A 17,930-nucleotide genomic window follows, 5' to 3' on the forward strand; every position below is an offset into this window, starting at 1 on the left:
ACATGCACAGGTATACATGCAAACACAAACACACCACACACACTGACAACAAAACACACACACTCTCTCTATGCCTGCGGCCTCTTATAATCAGGCTGTGATCCAGCTCTAGTGATGATATTGGCTCCTAGTAGGGCTCTTAAGTTAACGCCAAAATATTGACTGCATCCTCCTGCCCCGCCCCCCCCCCCCCCCCCCCCCTACCCTCCAGGAGAAAGCCACACTGCATCCAATTTTCAGAGAGGAAATTAAATAATATACAAATCAAACGGCATGGGGCCAGGGCCCCGGACAGAAATAAAAACGTTTCATCCTTGGAAAAAAAAGGCAAAGAGGAAGTGTCTACAGTGACAGGATGCTGCCAAGTACAACAAGGCCAGACCACAGTCCCATGTGAAACCTCTTTAAGATTACAAGGCAAGAGGGGGCGGCTGGTTAAGGGGGGTGACGGGGGGGGGTGCAGAATGGAAACATGGCACACAACCATAAAAAGAGAGTCTGAGGAGTGAAGGTGGAGGTTCTTGGCAGGAATCTGTCGGAGGAATTCAGATTCCGTAGAAAACACGGTTGATTTACTTGGTTGTTGCTTGCTGGTTCTCTGCAGTGTGGGCCAGACAGGTTGAAGAAGCCGGCAGGAACCATCTTTGGACAGAAACTAGACCTCCCTTTGAAGCTTAGTTTTTTTCGGTGCATGGAGGCATCTACCTACCCAGAACCTCCTCCATGACATACTACACTTTATTCATTTTAGCAGACGCTGTTATCAAAAGCAACATGCAAGTAATGCATTCACAAAGTACAGCAGAAGATCAATGATCAGAAGTGCATATTTAGTTGATAATAACAGTATTCCCAGAGTCAAGGAATGGTCTGCATTTACCAGTGACAGTGCAAAGTCACCTCTCAGCTGGGAGGCATGGTGCAACGACATCTCAGGCTGGGGAGAGAGGCTGGGGAGTGGATAGAGAGATTCTGGGGAAAGCGGAGAGGGAGGCTGGGGAGAGGGAGGCTGGGGAGAGAGGCTGGGGAGAGGATAGAGAGAGGCTGGGGAAAGGGGAGAGGGAGGCTGGGGTGAGGGAGGCTGGGGAGAGGATAGAGAGATTCTGGGGAAAGCGGAGAGGGAGGCTGGGGAGAGGGAGGCTGGGGAGAGGGAGGCTGGGGAGAGGATAGAGAGAGGCTGGGGAGAGGGAGGCTGGGGAGAGAGGCTGGGGAGAGGATAGAGAGAGGCTGGGGAAAGGGGAGAGGGAGGCTGGGGAGAGAGAGGCTGGGGAGAGGGAGGCTGGGGAGAGGGAGGCTGGGGAGAGGGGAGGAGGAGGCTGGGGAGAGGGAGGCTGGGGAGAGGGGAGGAGGAGGCTGGGGAGAGGGAGGCTGGGGAGAGGGGAGGAGGAGGCTGGGGAGAGGGAGGCTGGGGAGAGGGAGGCTGGGGAGAGGGAGGCTGGGGAGAGGGAGGCTGGGGAGAGGGAGGCTGGGGAGAGGGAGGCTGGGGAGAAGGGAGGAGGAGGCTGGGGAGAGGGAGGCTGGGGAGAGGGAGGCTGGGGAGAGGGAGGCTGGGGAGAGGGAGGCTGGGGAGAGGGAGGCTGGGGAGAGGGAGGCTGGGGAGAGGGGAGGAGGAGGCTGGGGAGAGGGAGGCTGGGGAGAGGGGAGGAGGAGGCTGGGGAGAGGGAGGCTGGGGAGAGGGAGGCTGGGGAGAGGGGAGGAGGAGGCTGGGGAGAGGGAGGCTGGGGAGAGGGGAGGAGGAGGCTAGGGAGGCTGGAGAGCAGGAGGCATTTGGGGTAAGATAGCACCTGCATGAAGGCATGAGCCCTGCAGTGCAGTGTTGGGGGGAAAACAGGGCCTGGCTTTTAAGGGCATATTTGTCCTTGCCCGTTAATCAGCGGAATGAAAGCGGCACATTCTCTCCAGTCCTGGGAAGGAGGGATGGCATGTTTAGTAAACAAGCCTACACTGCTCTGGGGGGGAGTGGAGCTGACATAGCGCTGCTCTGATCCGGCCCCTGTCTGTTTGCCCTTCATGTGCGTGTGTGTGTGTCGGGGGGGGGGGGGGTATGAGTGTGTGTTGTCTGTGTGTAAGTTGTGTGTACATGTGGGTTGTATGCATGCATGTGTAAATGTGTGTGGACGTGAGTTTCTCTCCATCTTTCTGTTTTGGGGACAGTTACAGCTCAGTGGAAGAGCCTCTGACTGCAGAAGACGCTTCAGGTTCCAGTCCCTCTCTACGGGATGCTTCGGATGACAGCGTTCTCTGCAGGAACACGTTATATTTAGTTTCATATTGGATGTGGTTTAGGCTAGGAATAGTCCTTGGCTATGTACGCGTCATCCTAAGTACAGCAAGACTAAACACAAACACAAGACATTGTGAGCGAAACAGCACAGTCCTATTATGCCTACACTGAAGGTTGAAGGCCAGTCACAACTAATACCCGGTCACAGTAAGAATACACAAGCTGCAACTGTTCTCAGGACCAAGGTCAATTCAACACAAACACCCACTGTCAGACTAAACACCCATACACATTCCCTCCAATCCGATTTTAGGTCACTTCTGACGCCACTGCGTCGTGAAGCTGCAGTGGACTGATTAGTCTTTTGAAACGTCAGGACTGAACTTTGTTCACATGTTGATTGCAGCCATATGCAAAATTTAAGGAATCTAATGCATTCAATGCGATTAATATGGTAGGACCTGCACTGAATCGCTAGCTTGAATGCTTCTTAAGAATCCTGTATAGGCTATGAGTGCCAGTTGGAATCGCAGACTGGTGCATCTCTCTGACATCTACGACGAAACAGCGTATTTGATAGTTAATACATTTTCTTTGTATATTTAAAACGTACTTTTGAAAATGTGAATATGCTTAAAATACTCTAAAGTATACTTTTTTTTATCACCTGGGTCAACTTAGAAAACAGCTCATGTAGCGAAGCTAACGCTAGCTGGCAGGTCGGAACAGTGGCTGCAGCGAGAGGTACTGCAGGCCTCTCTGAGCAGAGTCAGAAACATCAAGGTTCCTGTCAGGGCTTGATCACAAGGTAAGACGAGTAGATGAGCGCCTTCCCATGTGGGTGACAACACAAGGCAATTACGGCATCAAATGTTGCTTCTGTGGAGAGGAGATGGACGGGGAGGGGGGTGGGGGGCAGTAGCAGTTAAGGTGTCTGTGGGTGGGGGGCGGGGGGGGGGGGGCTGGAAACCAGATGTCACTCTGAGCAGGTATCCTGTGAGGAGGGGGGTGGGGGGGGGGGGGAGGAAGAGGTGATTTCAACAAGCGACTACACCCCCCCAGCAGTCTCAGTTCCCAGGAATGTAATTAAAGTCAGTGCTTCAGGTAGACAGACCGCCGTGACTGAGGCGTCACCTGAGCCCCCGACCTCCGACCCCCACTTGTCTCCCTGCCTTCCTGTCTGACTACCTTTCTCTCCGCTGCCTGCCTGTCTACGTGCCTGCCTGCCTGTCTGTCTGCCTGCCTGCCTTTCTGTGTCTATGTGCCTGCCTGCCTGCCTGTCTGTCTGTCTGTGTGCCTGTCTGCCTGCATGCCCATGTGTCTGTCTGTCTGTCTATCCAGATAGACCACCTCTGCCCACCCTGACAGGGAAAGTAAGAGCAGGTACTCAGGGACAGACAGACTGGAGTCTTGCCAAGTGTGTTTACAGACATGCAGTTCATCCTGGGGCCCTTCAGGTGACTGGATATGGAGATGCGGAGAGAGAGACAGAGAGACACAGACTAAGTGAGAGACAGAGTGTGTGAGAAAGACAGAGAAAATGAAATTGGACTCTGGTGAGTGGTCTCCAATTCCAATAAGAGCATCGATTGGTGATTTACGAGGTTCCTTATCAAGCTTACTCCCTGGAAGCAAGGAATCCATACACCACCACCAGCCCGCACAACAAGACCCTTCTCCACCCTTTCACCCCCAGCCTTGCCACCTCCAGCCCTGCTACCGGTTAACCAGAGACAAGTCAGTGAAAGCATGCTACTCCAGGGTGTCAGTTGTGTTTCAACACCCAGATGAGGAACACCTGATATCCCTGCTTTGGCTTCCTGTGCATACCTCCTTCAGGGTCATTCCACCAAGAGAGGACCTTTTACATTTTGAAAAGTTACTTTTGTTTTTCTATTCTATGTTAAACTTTCAGAAAGAGGTATTGTGTCATTTCAGGATGTTAAATGTGTTTAATTGAGAGCAATTTATTAATGTGTATGCAATGTCAACCCTGTTAAGACACTTGAGCGATAGTTTGAAATAGATTTAAATACAGGTGTTTCCATAGTGAATCTGCTTTGAGGGGGGGGGGGGTAGGTTGTACATGAAGGGGGTAAGATAGACTGGGTGGCAGTTGGACTGGATGGCAGTTAGACTGGGTGGGAGAGGGGTGTATATTTGAAGGATATTACTCCTATGTGTTTGTGCATTGATTCATCTCCTAATAAGGCCATGTGGGCATGCATGTTTTTAATCAGTTCCCCCAGAGGTAAATCTGTAGCTCAACAATGTGCGTGTGTGCGATTGTTTATGCGTGACTGTGCTTTGTGTGTGCACGTGCTTCTGTACGTGCTTTGTGCATGTGTGTATATGAGCTAGTGTGTGTGTGTGTGTGTGTGTGTACATGTGCTAAAACTTGTGTGTGTACGCACCGAGCAGATAAATTAAAATGTTCTCTGTATTGAAGAAGGGATGTGGTTTGTGATGGGACACGATTCCCTTTCAGTCCAGACAAAAGCTGTTGAAATGGATGTGCTGGTGAGCTGCAGCTCTGCTGTGGGGTTTCATGGCAGGGCTGTGTCTGGGCATGTGCACAAGCCCCATTTAAATATAACAGCCCGGTGGACAACACTAGTTTTTTTTTTTTTTTTTTTTTCTTCTCTTGTTCAATTCAAAAGGTCCTTCCAAAGCCAAATCCAACTGCTTTTTTCCTGAATAGAGATGTGGGCTAGAGGGAGCAGATTCCCTAGCGTGGCGTTCCCGTCAGGGCAAGGTGACTGACACAGGACAGAGCGGTGTCTGTGCTCTGGCTTCAGGTCTACTGTGAGGCAGCGCCGTGCTGCAGCCCAGACACAACAGAACCTGCACAACAGGCAAACAGCATCCCGACCACAGCGCCTGGTTTCCTGTCAGGGAAAGAGGCGACGCGTCTGGTCAACACAGCTCCGTGTGAACTCACCTCGGCTCCTGAGTACTTGTCCGTCCGGGTCACCAGCTCGTCCAGGCTCACGTCTGGGCCCACGGGCATGCTGCGGAACTGCAGAGAGAAGATCTCGCGGCGCGTGGCGGCGTCTGGGAGGGGCACGTACACGATCCTGTCCAGACGGCCGGGTCGCATCAGAGCCTGGGAGACAAAGGTCAGGGGTCAGAACGTAGTAGTCTCAGAACCCGAACCTACACTCAGAACTACAACCTGGCTGTGGAACATGACCCTACCCTCAGAACGGAGCTGTGGAACATGACCCTAGACACAGAAGCACAGCTGAGCTTTCATCAGAGCCAAGTCTGAACGAGGCCTCACACAGACTGGTGTGACAGGAAGTGTGCTGCACACACTGCTTCCTGTCAGCCATTCCAGCTCCTCGACAAGCCATATCTCGGTGACCTTTGACCCCCTCGCTGGGGCACCAGACGCCACCGTCTCTGATGTGACAGAGACAGACGACAGCGTTGTCCGTCCTGTATGATGATCTCTGAAGGGTAGTTAGAGCAGATAAAACGCCTTTGAACTCTGTTTACGTCCCTGTCACATCCCATCCCAAAGCCTGTGGACACACCGAGGCCTTTTAAGCCCAGAAACGTCTTTCCCTTATGTGTGTATATGTATATATATATATATATTTTTTTATCTGTCTGCCCTTTGCAATGTGGAACGTTTGAGAGGGGAAAACATCAGCAAACACAGGTACTGTATCCTTTCCTTGGGTAACCACAACACAGCACTCACTAACAAAGGAAACACTTTCTTTTTTCCCCTCTGATTCCTCCAGGGCGGGGCCAGGCGAGGAGCCAACGGGACCCAGAAACAACAAAGCCACCGAGTTCAGCTGGGGGAGGATCTTTAGCAATGACATCTTTATCAGTATCAATTCCTTAATTGTATTCGTCTAGCAGACGCTTTTATCCAAAGTGACGTACCAATAACTAAGAAAATACAGCAGAAAAATCAAGGATCGGGAAGGGTAAAGGGCGGACAGCGACGGTGTTTTGGGAGGCGAGGAACGGGTTTCCCAGGCACAGAGCGACAGTCGTACCTCAACAACAGTGCAACAGTAACAAGTCAACGGCTGTACCCCACAGCACAAAGCTGCAAAACGGCGCCACGTCTGAAGTGCAACATCAAACGCTGGGATCTTCGGACCCCAGGGCTGCGAAGGAAAATCATAAAAGACGCTGGCAGCAGGATCGTACACTCGATGACACGTCTGGGACTAAAATACGGGAGTTGGCCCTTCTCTGGCATGGCTCTTCTCACGAGGGGGGGAGGGAGGGCGAGGTGGAGGGAGGGAGGGCGAGGTGGAGGGGAGGGGAGAGAGGGTTGTTTGTCACCGCAGGCCCAGCTAGCTCCGCTCCGCTGCGGACGTGCCAGGGACACTTCCTCTGCGGTTCTCCCTGGAAGAATGTGGCGGCCGCACGCAAACCTGCCGACCTCGATTACGCACGCACACACTCACATGCCTGCGCACACACACACATGCACACATACACGCTTGCACACACCCTCGCCTGCAGACACACACACGTGAACACACACGCGCACGCACAGTCTACATAGTTTCAGAAAAACAATACTGAGGGGAAGATACTGAACACTGACATTGATTTTAGATACAATATGTAACACCCCATTATGGGAACCTTCCTTGCATGCAAAAAGCTGGATCCTATATGCAAAGCTGCTGTTTCACTCGTCTGTGTGTGCACTTGTCCAGCCTCCGGTCCCACAGACGACAGTCTCACAGACGACAGTCTCAGCTCCCAGACTGCTCAACTCGTCTGACTGCCCCGGAGGCAGAGAAAGAGACGTTTTTTCTTTCTCTCAGCAAGAGCAGGGGCCCATCCATCACTTAACAAGATACACGTCCTGTTTTCAAGGATCCGGGGGAGTGGGCAATTGAGGGAAGGGGGGAATGGAAGAAGGAGGAGGGGGTAAAGTGAAGGGGAAAAAGGAGCGTGGGGGGAATTGAGGGAGGAGGGGGGAGGAGGAAGGGGGGAGTTGAGGGAGGGGGGGAGGAGGAAGGGGGGAATTGAGGGAGGGGGGGTGGACAGGGGCGAGGGAGGGGGAACCCCAAAAGACAAATATATGGCTGGCATGTGAAGCGGGCGTTGACATCTTCCCGTCACTCGAGCAGCGTTCCACCTGAGCGCAGGAGGAGAGGAACACGTCCAGGAAGCAGAGACGCACGCTGCTGGACTGATCTTTCAGTAGGTTCCACTGAGAGGGCAAAACAGGATTTACACTTACAACCTTACACTTACAACCGTCATATAACTATGATGGAACAATTCTGGTGGCCATATCGAGTTCTTCGTCTCATACTAAGATTAATGGTTCGATAGAAACTGCTAGAACAACAACAACAACAACAACAACAACGAACACACTCGCGTTATCTCTCTGATTTCAGATAGTTGTCACCCCAACTCAGCAGCCTGCATTTGGGCCGAGGGCAGCAGCACGCCAAACAGAGCGCCGTCAAGTCGACTGTGGCTGCGCCGGCAACAACCAGCCAAGCCGATCACAACAGAAAGCTGGAGCTGCAGGTTTTACGGTGGATAACAACAACCGTCATTCCAGAAATCTTTCTCGAGACACGATCATCCTCTACTGACAGATGGTTTCCTGTCCCTGAAGGCTCCTCCGCTCTCTAACCAGCCAGGAATGCAGGGAACCTCATCCTGAGCGTTGCTGTGTTTACTAAGGGACGGACACTCCAGCTACAAACTCCTTCCTACCTCTACACTCCAGCTACAAACTCCTTCCTACCTCTACACTCCAGCTACAAACTCCTTCCTACCTCTACACTCCAGCTACAAACTCCTTCCTACCTCTACACTCCAGCTACAAACTCCTTCCTACCTCTACACTCCAGCTACAAACTCCTTCCTACCTCTACACTCCAGCTACAAACTCCTTCCTACCTCTACACTCCAGCTACAAACTCCTTCCTACCTCTACACTCCAGCTACAAACTCCTTCCTACCTCTACACTCCAGCTACAAACTCCTTCCTACCTCTACACTCCAGCTACAAACTCCTCCCTACCTCTACACTCCAGCTACAAACTCCTTCCTACCTCTACACTGCAGCTACAAACTCCTTCCTACCTCTACACTCCAGCTACAAACTCCTTCCTACCTCTACACTCCAGCTACAAACTCCTTCCTACCTCTACACTCCAGCTACAAACTCCTTCCTACCTCTACACTCCAGCTACAAACTCCTCCCTACCTCTACACTCCAGCTACAAACTCCTCCCTACCTCTACACTACAGCTACAAACTCCTTCCTACCTCTACACTCCAGCTACAAACTCCTTCCTACCTCTACACTCCAGCTACAAACTCCTTCCTACCTCTACACTCCAGCTACAAACTCCTACCTCTACTCTCCAGCTACAAACTCCTAGCTTGCTGGTTAGCTAGCTGGCTGGGTGGTTTACTGGCAGGCTGGATCGTAGGCTGGTTAAATGGGTATCTGGTTAGCTGGCTGGTTACCTGGCAGGCTTGCCTGCGGGGACATGAATGTAGTCCTGCCCAGAGGCATCCTCTGTATGCGGTTTCCTAAACCTGTCAGTCTACAATCTGCAGAGGCCCTGGTGAGTCACTCTGGAAGCAAGCCACCAGGCTGGGGCAGCCTTGCTGGGGCTCAGGGGGGGCCAGGGCGGGGGTCTGATCAGGGGGGGCCAGGGCAGGGGTCTGATCAGGGGGGGAGTAGGAGACAAGAAGACAGGCACAGGACAGGAGGGTGGGCAGGTAAGAGGGTGTTGGTGCCAGGAGAGGGTGGAGAAAGGTTTGAGACATGTTGCGAGTTTGGGAGCAATGGAGAAAGGAGGTAAAGAAAGAAGAAGGGAGAGGAGAGAGAGAGCAGAAAGAGAGAAGGAGGGAGAGCGACAGAGAGGGAGGAAGGGAGAGAGAGAGAGAGAGAGAGAGAGAGAGAGAGAGAGAGAGAGAGAGAGAGAGAGAGAGAGAGAGAGAGAGAGAGAGAGAGAGAGAGAGAGAGAGAGAGAGAGAGAGAGAGAGAGAGAGAGAGAGAGAGAGAGAGAGAAAGAAAGGGAGACAGAGTGACAGAGAGTATAGTTGGCATTGGTTCAAGACTGAGAGGCTTTCATTCTGGATTTTGCCCTTGAGTCAAACTTGCATCCGGCAGGCAAGGCCACCATGTCCAACCAGCTCTCTGGTTAACCCCTTCCTGTCCAATCAGCTCTTTAGTTAACCCCTTCCTGTCCAATCAGCTCTTTGGTTAACCCCTTCCTGTCCAATCAGCTCTCTGGTTAACCCCTTCCTGTCCAATCAGCTCTTTAGTTAACCCCTTCCTGTCCAATCAGCTCTTTAGTTAACCCCTTCCTGTCCAATCAGCTCTTTAGTTAACCCCTTCCTGTCCAATCAGCTCTTTAGTTAACCCCTTCCTGTCCAATCAGCTCTGTAGTTAACCCCTTCCTGTCCAATCAGCTCTCTAGTTAACCCCTTCCTGTCCAATCAGCTCTTTAGTTAACCCCTTCCTGTCCAATCAGCTCTCTAGTTAACCCCTTCCTGTCCAATCAGCTCTTTAGTTAACCCCTTCCTGTCCAATCAACTCTCTAGTTAATCCCTTCCAGTCCAATAGAGTCACTGCTCTAGTTAACTAATTCCTGTCCAATCAGGTCACTACTCTGGTCAACCTTTTCCTGTCCAATCAGCTCACCCTTCCTGTCCTCTTTATTGCTCCACTAATACCCTATAGGATAGGATACTAAAATAGAAAAGTATGGATCAACAGTTGTAAACACTGCAGTGTGGTAAACACAGAGTGTTAGAAAGTGCACAGAAGATCAAGGATCAGAAGGGCAGAGTTCTATGTGCAGTATTTGTATGTCGCTTTGGATAGAAACAAGCCTGTGTGTGTGTATATGTGTGTGTGTGTGTGTGACAGTGTGAACACGGCCACAGCTGCTGAGGTAGTTAGGTCTCCTACCCACCCTGTCCAAAAAAAACTCCTACTGCCTCACAGCCCTGCAACCAAAATGGCTACTGACAAAAAGTGCCTCATTCCTATTTTGATAAGAGGAGGAAAGAAAAAGCTGTTAGACACACAAATAAAAGGCTAAGTGGGCTGAGTGGAAGTGGGCCACCAAACAAGGTGAGGAAAAGCAGAGGAAACGATGCAGGTCCATGGTGAAATGTCTCCTCATTGGAGCCCCGAATAAAATGGCAGTAAAACGACTGCCATAAAAACCATGTATGTTTGCTTTATAAAGAGGTGTTTCCTGTGAGCTGTCCGCAGTTCCCAGTTTCGTCCTGCTGGCTGAGCGCTGCGTGTGAACCCGTCTGGTTTCTATAACCCAGCCTGTAACAGTGCGGGGGCGACGTGTAGTGTGCGCTCAGCACCAAACACAACCTCGCCAGGGAACACGGCAGAACTGTCCTGTCTCTCTCTCTTCACCCTCATTCTCAACTCCCCCCCCCCCCCCATTCTCCTCCTCCCTTTCTCCCCCTCCTCCTCCTGCTGCTCCCCACCTCCCGTCATGTACAGATATAAAGAGGGACTTCACAGCATCGATCTGCAACTACAGTGGGTAACAAGTTTGAGACACCTTGATACAATTCATGAATGTACCAGAGAGAAACTGTTGAAAATGTCCCTCTACTACCTTCACCACTATCATCATCATCATCATCATCACCAGGTCAGTCTGATCAGGCCTCCACAAAAAAGTGCACACACGTAACCACAGCCCTGCACACACACACACACACACACACGTAACCACAGCCCTGCACACACACACACACACACGTAACCACAGCCCTGCACACACACACACACACAGCCCTGCACACACACACACACACAGCCCTGCACACACACACACACACACACACACACAGCCCTGCACACACACACACACACACACGTAACCACAGCCCTGCGCACATACCGTCTCTCTCCCGCTCTCCTCTCTCTCACTCACATCCACTTGTGCGCACACACACACACACACATACACACACGCAAACATAAACACACACATTGCTGAGTGACAAGGCTGACTAGAGGAGATCAGTTTCCACTCCCGTGAAATCTAACCATCATCCTGTTTACCCTCGACCCAAAGTGAGACTGCTGGCTGGGAGGTGTGTGTGTGTGTGTGTGTAAGGAGAAGAGGGAGAGATGAGAGAGAAGGAGAGAGAGCAAGAGAGAAACAGAGAGATGGTGGGAGATGACAGAGGCTGTTCTTTCTCTGTCTTCAAAGTCCCTCCATCTTGTCTCCTGCCCCGGGTCTGAGCAGGAGCCCAGGGGAGGGGGGGGAGCAGGGAGAGAGAAAGAGGAGGGACTGAGAGATAGAGACAGCAAGGAAAGAGAGGAGGGAGAGAGGGAGAGGAGGGACTGAGAGATAGAGACAGCAAGGAGAGAGAGCAGGGAGAGAGAAAGAGGAGGGACTGAGAGATAGAGACAGCAAGGAAAGAGAGGAGGGAGAGAGCATGCCAGACCAGCAGTGGTGATTTAGAAGTGTGTGTGTGTAATTGTGTGTGTGTGTGTAATTGTGTGTGTGTGTGTAATTGTGTGTGTTGGGGGGCGGAGGGGAAGCTAGACCGGGGAAACCCTGTCAACAGTCTTAATTAAGGGGAAAAAAAAGGAAGCAAATAAAGACTAGTTAAATGTGATTCACAAAATAGCAATTAGCCACCCAGTACTTGAACATCCTGAAAGAAAAGAGAATGCCCCACTCACCCCCTCCCTCCCTCCCTCCCTCCCTCCCTCCCTCCCTCCCTCCCTCCCTCCCTCCCTCCCTCCCTCCCTCCCTCCCTCCCTCCCTCCCTCCCTCCCTCCCTCCCTCCCTCCCTCCCTCCCTCCCTCCCTCCCTCCCTCCCTCCCTCCCTCCCTCCCTCCCTCCCTCCCTCCCTCCCTCCCTCCCTCCCTGTGTCAGATTTCGAGGAGACATGGTCCACGTCCCCGGCCTGTCTCCAGCGCGGGCTCGTAACTGAAGCGACGACAAACCTGTTCTGTCCCAGCGGACCAGCCGCTAGGTTTACCTGGCCTTTGTGTACACAACACCTCCGCCCATCCCCCCCCCCCCCCCCGGCCTCACCTCAGAAGAGCTGTCCTGGCTCGGTGCCACGGCAACGCTGGGTGAACTGTTGCTATCACTATCAAACAGCCTGGTAATCCAAACACCTGCATTCAACCCCCGCCCCCTGTCTCCACCCCTATCTGCCCCCCTCCCCGTCTCCACCCCTATCTGCCCCCTCTCCCCTGTCTCCACCTCTCTCTGCTGCCCCTCGTCCCACCCCTCTTTGGCCCCCTCCCCATCTCCACCCCTCTCAGCTACCTACTCCCCCTGTCTCCACCCCTCTCTGCTGCCCAGAAACTGTAGCTCCAGGCAGTGTGTGTTCCTCAGGAATGGTGGATACCCTCTGTTGACAGCGCCAAGCCTTTTATGCTGAAAACACCGTATTCCCTTTCAGGCATGGGGGGTGTGTGTGGGGGGGGTGGGGGTGGGGAGGAGAGGACACCAGCCCGACAGCCTCCAACAAACTCTCTTCACCCCCCCCCCCCCCATCACCTGAAAAAGAGGTAGAAGGGGGAGACAGAGAAAGAAAGAAATGGGAGCACAAAAGGGAGTGTAATGAAGACAGGAGAGAGAGGGAGCTGTGGAGCGAGAGAGAGGGAGCTGTGGGGCGAGAGAGAGGGAGCTGTGGGGTGAGAGAGAGGGAGCTGTGGAGCGAGAGAGAGGGAGCTGTGGGGCGAGAGAGAGAGGGAGCTGTGGGGCGAGAGAGAGAGGGAGCTGTGGGGCGAGAGAGAGAGAGGGAGCTGTGGGGCGAGAGAGAGGGAGCTGTGGAGCGAGAGAGAGAGGGAGCTGTGGGGCGAGAGAGAGAGGGAGCTGTGGGGCGAGAGAGAGGGAGCTGTGGAGCGAGAGAGAGAGGGAGCTGTGGGGCGAGAGAGAGAGGGAGCTGTGGGGTGAGAGAGAGGGAGCTGTGGAGCGAGAGAGAGGGAGCTGTGGGGCGAGAGAGAGAGGGAGCTGTGGGGCGAGAGAGAGAGGGAGCTGTGGGGCGAGAGAGAGAGAGAGGGAGCTGTTGGGCGAGAGAGAGAGAGGGAGCTGAGGGGCGAGAGAGAGAGCTGTGGGGCGAGAGAGAGAGAGAGAGAGAGAAGGAGCTGTGGGGCGAGAGAGAGAGAGGGAGCTGTGGGGCGAGAGAGAGAGAGGGAGCTGTGGGGCGAGAGAGGGAGAGGGAGCTGTGGGGCGAGAGAGAGAGGGAGAGGGAGCTGTGGGGCGAGAGAGAGAGAGCGAGCGAGCTGTGGGGCGAGAGAGAGAGAGGGAGCTGTGGGGCGAGAGAGAGAGAGAGGGAGCTGTGGGGCGAGAGAGAGAGGGAACTGTGGGGCGAGAGAGAGAGAGAGAGAGGGAGCTGTGGGGCGAGAGAGAGAGGGAGTTGTGGGGCGAGAGAGAGAGAGGGGGCTGTGGGGTCGCGGAGCGCCCGAGACGTCTGAATGAGAACCAGATCGTGTGTTAACAGAAGGCCCAGATCCTGCCTCCACACTCTGACACGGTCACTTCCTGCTCCAGGTTTGCCCGCCCAGTGTGATGGCTGGTGTCGCCCGGGCAACCAGGACTTCCTGCCCAGCGCTGCTCCCAACACTGACAAGGAGGACAACAACAGGTGGTGCTTCCAGACAGGCATGTGAGAGGACACCTCACAAAGCCACAGGACCCCGCAGTGAATCAGGAAACAGACAGCCCTCTGCTCTAACCAGCACCATTACTGTAGCACCGTCAACACACACACACACACACACACACACACACACACACACACACACACACACACACACACACACACACACACACACACACACACACACACACACACACACACACACACACACTAGGAGAGGGCTCTGTCGACCTGTATTTGCATGTTGCTTTGGATAAAAGTGTCTACTAAATACAAAGCCAAATCTAAATGTAATGTGTCCTTTAAATGAGCTGGGCAGGATGACAGTGTTCAGGAAGTGGCCAGGTATGTTTCCTGCAGGAGTCCAGAGGGTGAGTGGAGGTGACCAGGTCTGAGAAGCCAGCAGAGCTGTCAGACGGTTATTTACAACTGCCTTAACAACTTTATAGATTCCCCTGGAGGTGAACAGGAGGCCATGCTACTAAATCAAGCCTGGCAAAAGGTACTTATTTCGAGCCTTCTCCCTCCACAGCTACATTCATATTTTAAGAGCTGTGACTTTACAACGAGGAAGAACAAATGTGAGCCAATAAAGGCCCAACCTTTGACCCTTGACCCATGTTGTTTCCCAGCCTGCTCTTTGATTATCAAGTATCTGAGAGGTTACCCCCCCCCCCATTTCCCCCTTCTTCCTCCACTACGCCCCCCCTCCATTCCCCCCTTCTTCCTCCCCCCTATACTCTCCTCCCCCACCCTCCCTCCCTCCCTCCCTCCCTCCCTCCCTCCCTCCCTCCCTCCCTCCCTCCCTCCCTCCCTCCCTCCCTCCCTCCCTCCCTCCCTCCCTCCCTCCCTCCCTCCCTCTCTGCTTCCAGGGGGAGGAGGTGGGCGTCTTACACAGCGCCAGTTCAAACATCCCCTTCCTCTTCAGGGGAAGCTTTTTATTGTGTTCCACCGAGATAATTGCCAATCCCTTTAAATGAAAGGGTTTTCTTGGTGCAGTGGTAATTACTAGATGCACAGTGAGGGTCTGGGGAGGAGGAGGGGACAAGGAGAAGACAACATGACAGGCAGGCATTAAAATTCAGAGGGCGGAACAGGAAGGAAGTGAAGAAAGGGATGTGTTGAAACAGAGAGAGGCAGGGAGGGAGGGGGGAGGGAGGTTTGATGAAAAAGGGAGGGAGTCACAGTTTGGGGTTGAACGAAAGAAGGAGGGAGGGAAGGAGCAAGAGAGGGGGGGTGAGAGGGAAGGAGGCAGTCATAGCTTGGGGTTGAGTGAGTGAGAGTGGGAGAAAGAGAGGGAGGGATGGAAAGAAGAGTACGGGAGAGAGAGGGAGGGAGAGAGCCACTGTTTGGGGTTGAGGAAGGACATATTTATGGTCCGAGGGCTGGGTCTCTCTGAACAAGGCAAGCAGCCCTTAGTTCAGAGCTGAACATCTGCTCAGAGCCAAGGCCTTCGTTCTGCAGAGAGATTTATATGCTGATCTGAACTCTGCAGTAAATCACTGATCTTTTTTTGAGGGGGGGTACGACGACTTGAAACCATGAAATTCAATGCAGTGTATCTGAACTAGGTGCTTTCGGCTACAGACGTTACAAACAAAAATTCCTCAGAGTTCCACCAAGGCTAAAGAGGAGCACTTCAAAAGTATCTCAGGACCAGTTTTTGGTTCCTTAGTTACTTTAAAAAATAATTCTCTAAATTAAAAAAATAATATATATATAGAGAAGAGCGTGAATCAAGCAACCTAGTTTCAGGATCGAGCGGTGATGGCGGTTGATGGTGGGTTTTACAGCTCAGGTCAGGGTGGGGGGTGGTGTGGGGGGGGCTCTAGCTGTGTGGTACCAGCTGGTGTCTAATGGTGTCTTGTCATTCGGAGTGATTTGCACCTCAGTCTTTTACTTCCTCTCGACTCCCTCGCTCTTTACTTCTCCTTCTGATCCTCCTCTCTGGTTCTGCCCTCCTTATCTCTCCATCTCTCCCTCCTTATCTTTCCATCTCTCCCTACTCAGTGAGTTCAGGCTGGCTGGGTGTCAGTTGGGCCAGGGCAGCATTCAGATCAGTGTGTGAGCATGTGTTTGAGGGACCTTTCCCTGTGCTGCACATGAGAGATATGCCATTAGGCGACCATTCCCTCACTGTCCCCAAGTACAAACGTTTCTAAAGGTTTGTGAAAGGTTGTAAAAATAAATGTTTTCAAAAACATTTTTCTAAAGTTTTGAAAGATATTTCTACCAAAAGTTTTGAAAGGTTGAAAATATATTGCGATAAAAAAAGGTACTTGATGAGTACCTAAACTGTACTGTTCTCCCCTTTCACTTTGTGAAAAAAAAAAAGTAAAAAAAAAAAAAAAAAAAGTTTAAAAACGTTGACAAAATATATATATATTTTTTTAAAGGTTGAAAAAAGTTTCTAAATGTTTGAAAAAAAAGTTGAAAAGAGAAATCAGAAGAAAAAATAAATGGTTTGCATTATTGATGAGTACTTTTTCATCATCCCGGGAAGACGGGACGTTCATTTGGGGCCCATGTTTCAGCACCAACACCATGGCCACGCCAGGGAAGCTGTCTACTGCACTTCAGAGACTTGGGATAAAAGGTGCGCTTGTTGTCAGGCAGAGAGGAAGTGGGGGCCGCCGGGCTGGGAGGGTCAAGGCGTGAGACAATAGCCCCACTCAGGAGGGAAAGAGACCATCAGTTAAGATTTTTTCTTTCTTTTTTTCAGCAATTTGAGAAAGTGGAATCTGGACGAATTGGTGTCCTTTGAGTTCCTATGGCATGAGTTATGTAGGGGCGGGGGGGGGGGGCTCACCCTAATTGATACTTGCAGCTCTGGAGGGGGAGGGGTCAGCCTCTTAGCAGTGCAGAGCACCATTTCAGGTCAGACTGGCTGTCGCCATGGTGATGACTGAGGGAGGGAGCTAGCGCGAGAGAGAGAGAGAGAGAGAGAGAGAGAGAGAGAGAGAGAGGTGGAAAGAGATAGTGTGTGTGTGAGTGAATGAGAGAGAGAGTGAAAGAGAGAGATGGAGAGAGAGATGGAGAGAGAGAGAGGGAAAGAGAGAGAGAGCGAGGGCCCAGCAGCAGATATATAGAGTGACAGTCAGCGCCACAAGCTACACAACAATCCAGAGCCACAAGGTCAGCGGTGCAAGCTAGCGCTGGAATTCCTCACAGCAGACCCCACAGATCAGGGGCACTGGGACAGAAGAACAGGAAGATGACCAATAAATACAGATCGTTCCAGAACTCTGACCACAAATGACTGTCAAAACGAATATTACTACTATGCGCGTCTGACCCGATAAAAAAAAAAATATATATATGTTATAATATATAATGTGTTACTATAATGTGTTGTAATGTTACCACAAAGGTTACCACAAAGGTTACCACAGTATACTATAGCGTATATACGCTATAGTATACTGTGGTAACCTTTGTGGTAACATTACAACATATACAGTACATACACAATTTGTAAGTTGCTTTGTAGAAAAGCATAATCTAAATGAGTAAATGTCAATGGAATGTATTCCATACAGCACACCATTGTAATCCACACTAATGTAGCTATCCTGTTCATGACACCCTATGGCTGTATTGCAGCATACAACTCTAAACCAACTGTTTGTACATTGGTTGAGTTAGGCTGTTGTAGTCATTTGAATTTCCTTTCTATTGAGGCTTTTTACAAACCATAACTCACCACCACACAGTTTTGTTTTTAATAATCAGTATGCCCTCTTGGCAGTGACTGAGGCAGTGCCTTAGCCAGCAGTTTTATGGAACAGCAGAGTCGTGCTTGAGTAATAATAATGTTTGAAGTTGATCAATACATCGAAAAGTAATCTAAATCATAAAATACATCAATAAGAAAATGATCATTCTTGATCCTGACTTCATGCTGTGCTTTCTTTTTGCACTATTTGTGTGGGCTTTGGATAAAAGCGTCTGCTAAATAAATACATGATACAAATGTACTCCAATCAGCCAGTAAGTGAGACTAACATCCTGTATTTGACTCCAGTGTCTTAGCTAGCATTTTCCTGACCTTGACTGCGTGTGTAATACACACCAG

At 51.6% G+C, this 17,930-nt stretch overlaps 1 protein-coding gene across 2 annotated transcripts in view; it reads right to left on the minus strand.

Annotated features, from left to right (window-relative positions):
* afg2a (AAA ATPase AFG2A) overlaps window positions 1–17,930 on the minus strand; it is a 62,307-nt gene that overhangs the window by 3,664 nt on the left and 40,713 nt on the right. For both annotated transcript variants that reach the window (XM_084700929.1, XM_084700930.1), the window contains exon 16: window positions 5,166–5,330. In XM_084700929.1, coding sequence (XP_084557055.1) covers window positions 5,166–5,330 — 165 coding nt within the window. The remainder of the gene's footprint in view (window positions 1–5,165; window positions 5,331–17,930) is intronic.

Source organism: Hypomesus nipponensis, chromosome 1 (assembly GCF_054491055.1).
Source record: "Hypomesus nipponensis isolate SF chromosome 1, ASM5449105v1, whole genome shotgun sequence".
Taxonomy (NCBI): Eukaryota; Metazoa; Chordata; class Actinopteri; order Osmeriformes; family Osmeridae; genus Hypomesus; species Hypomesus nipponensis.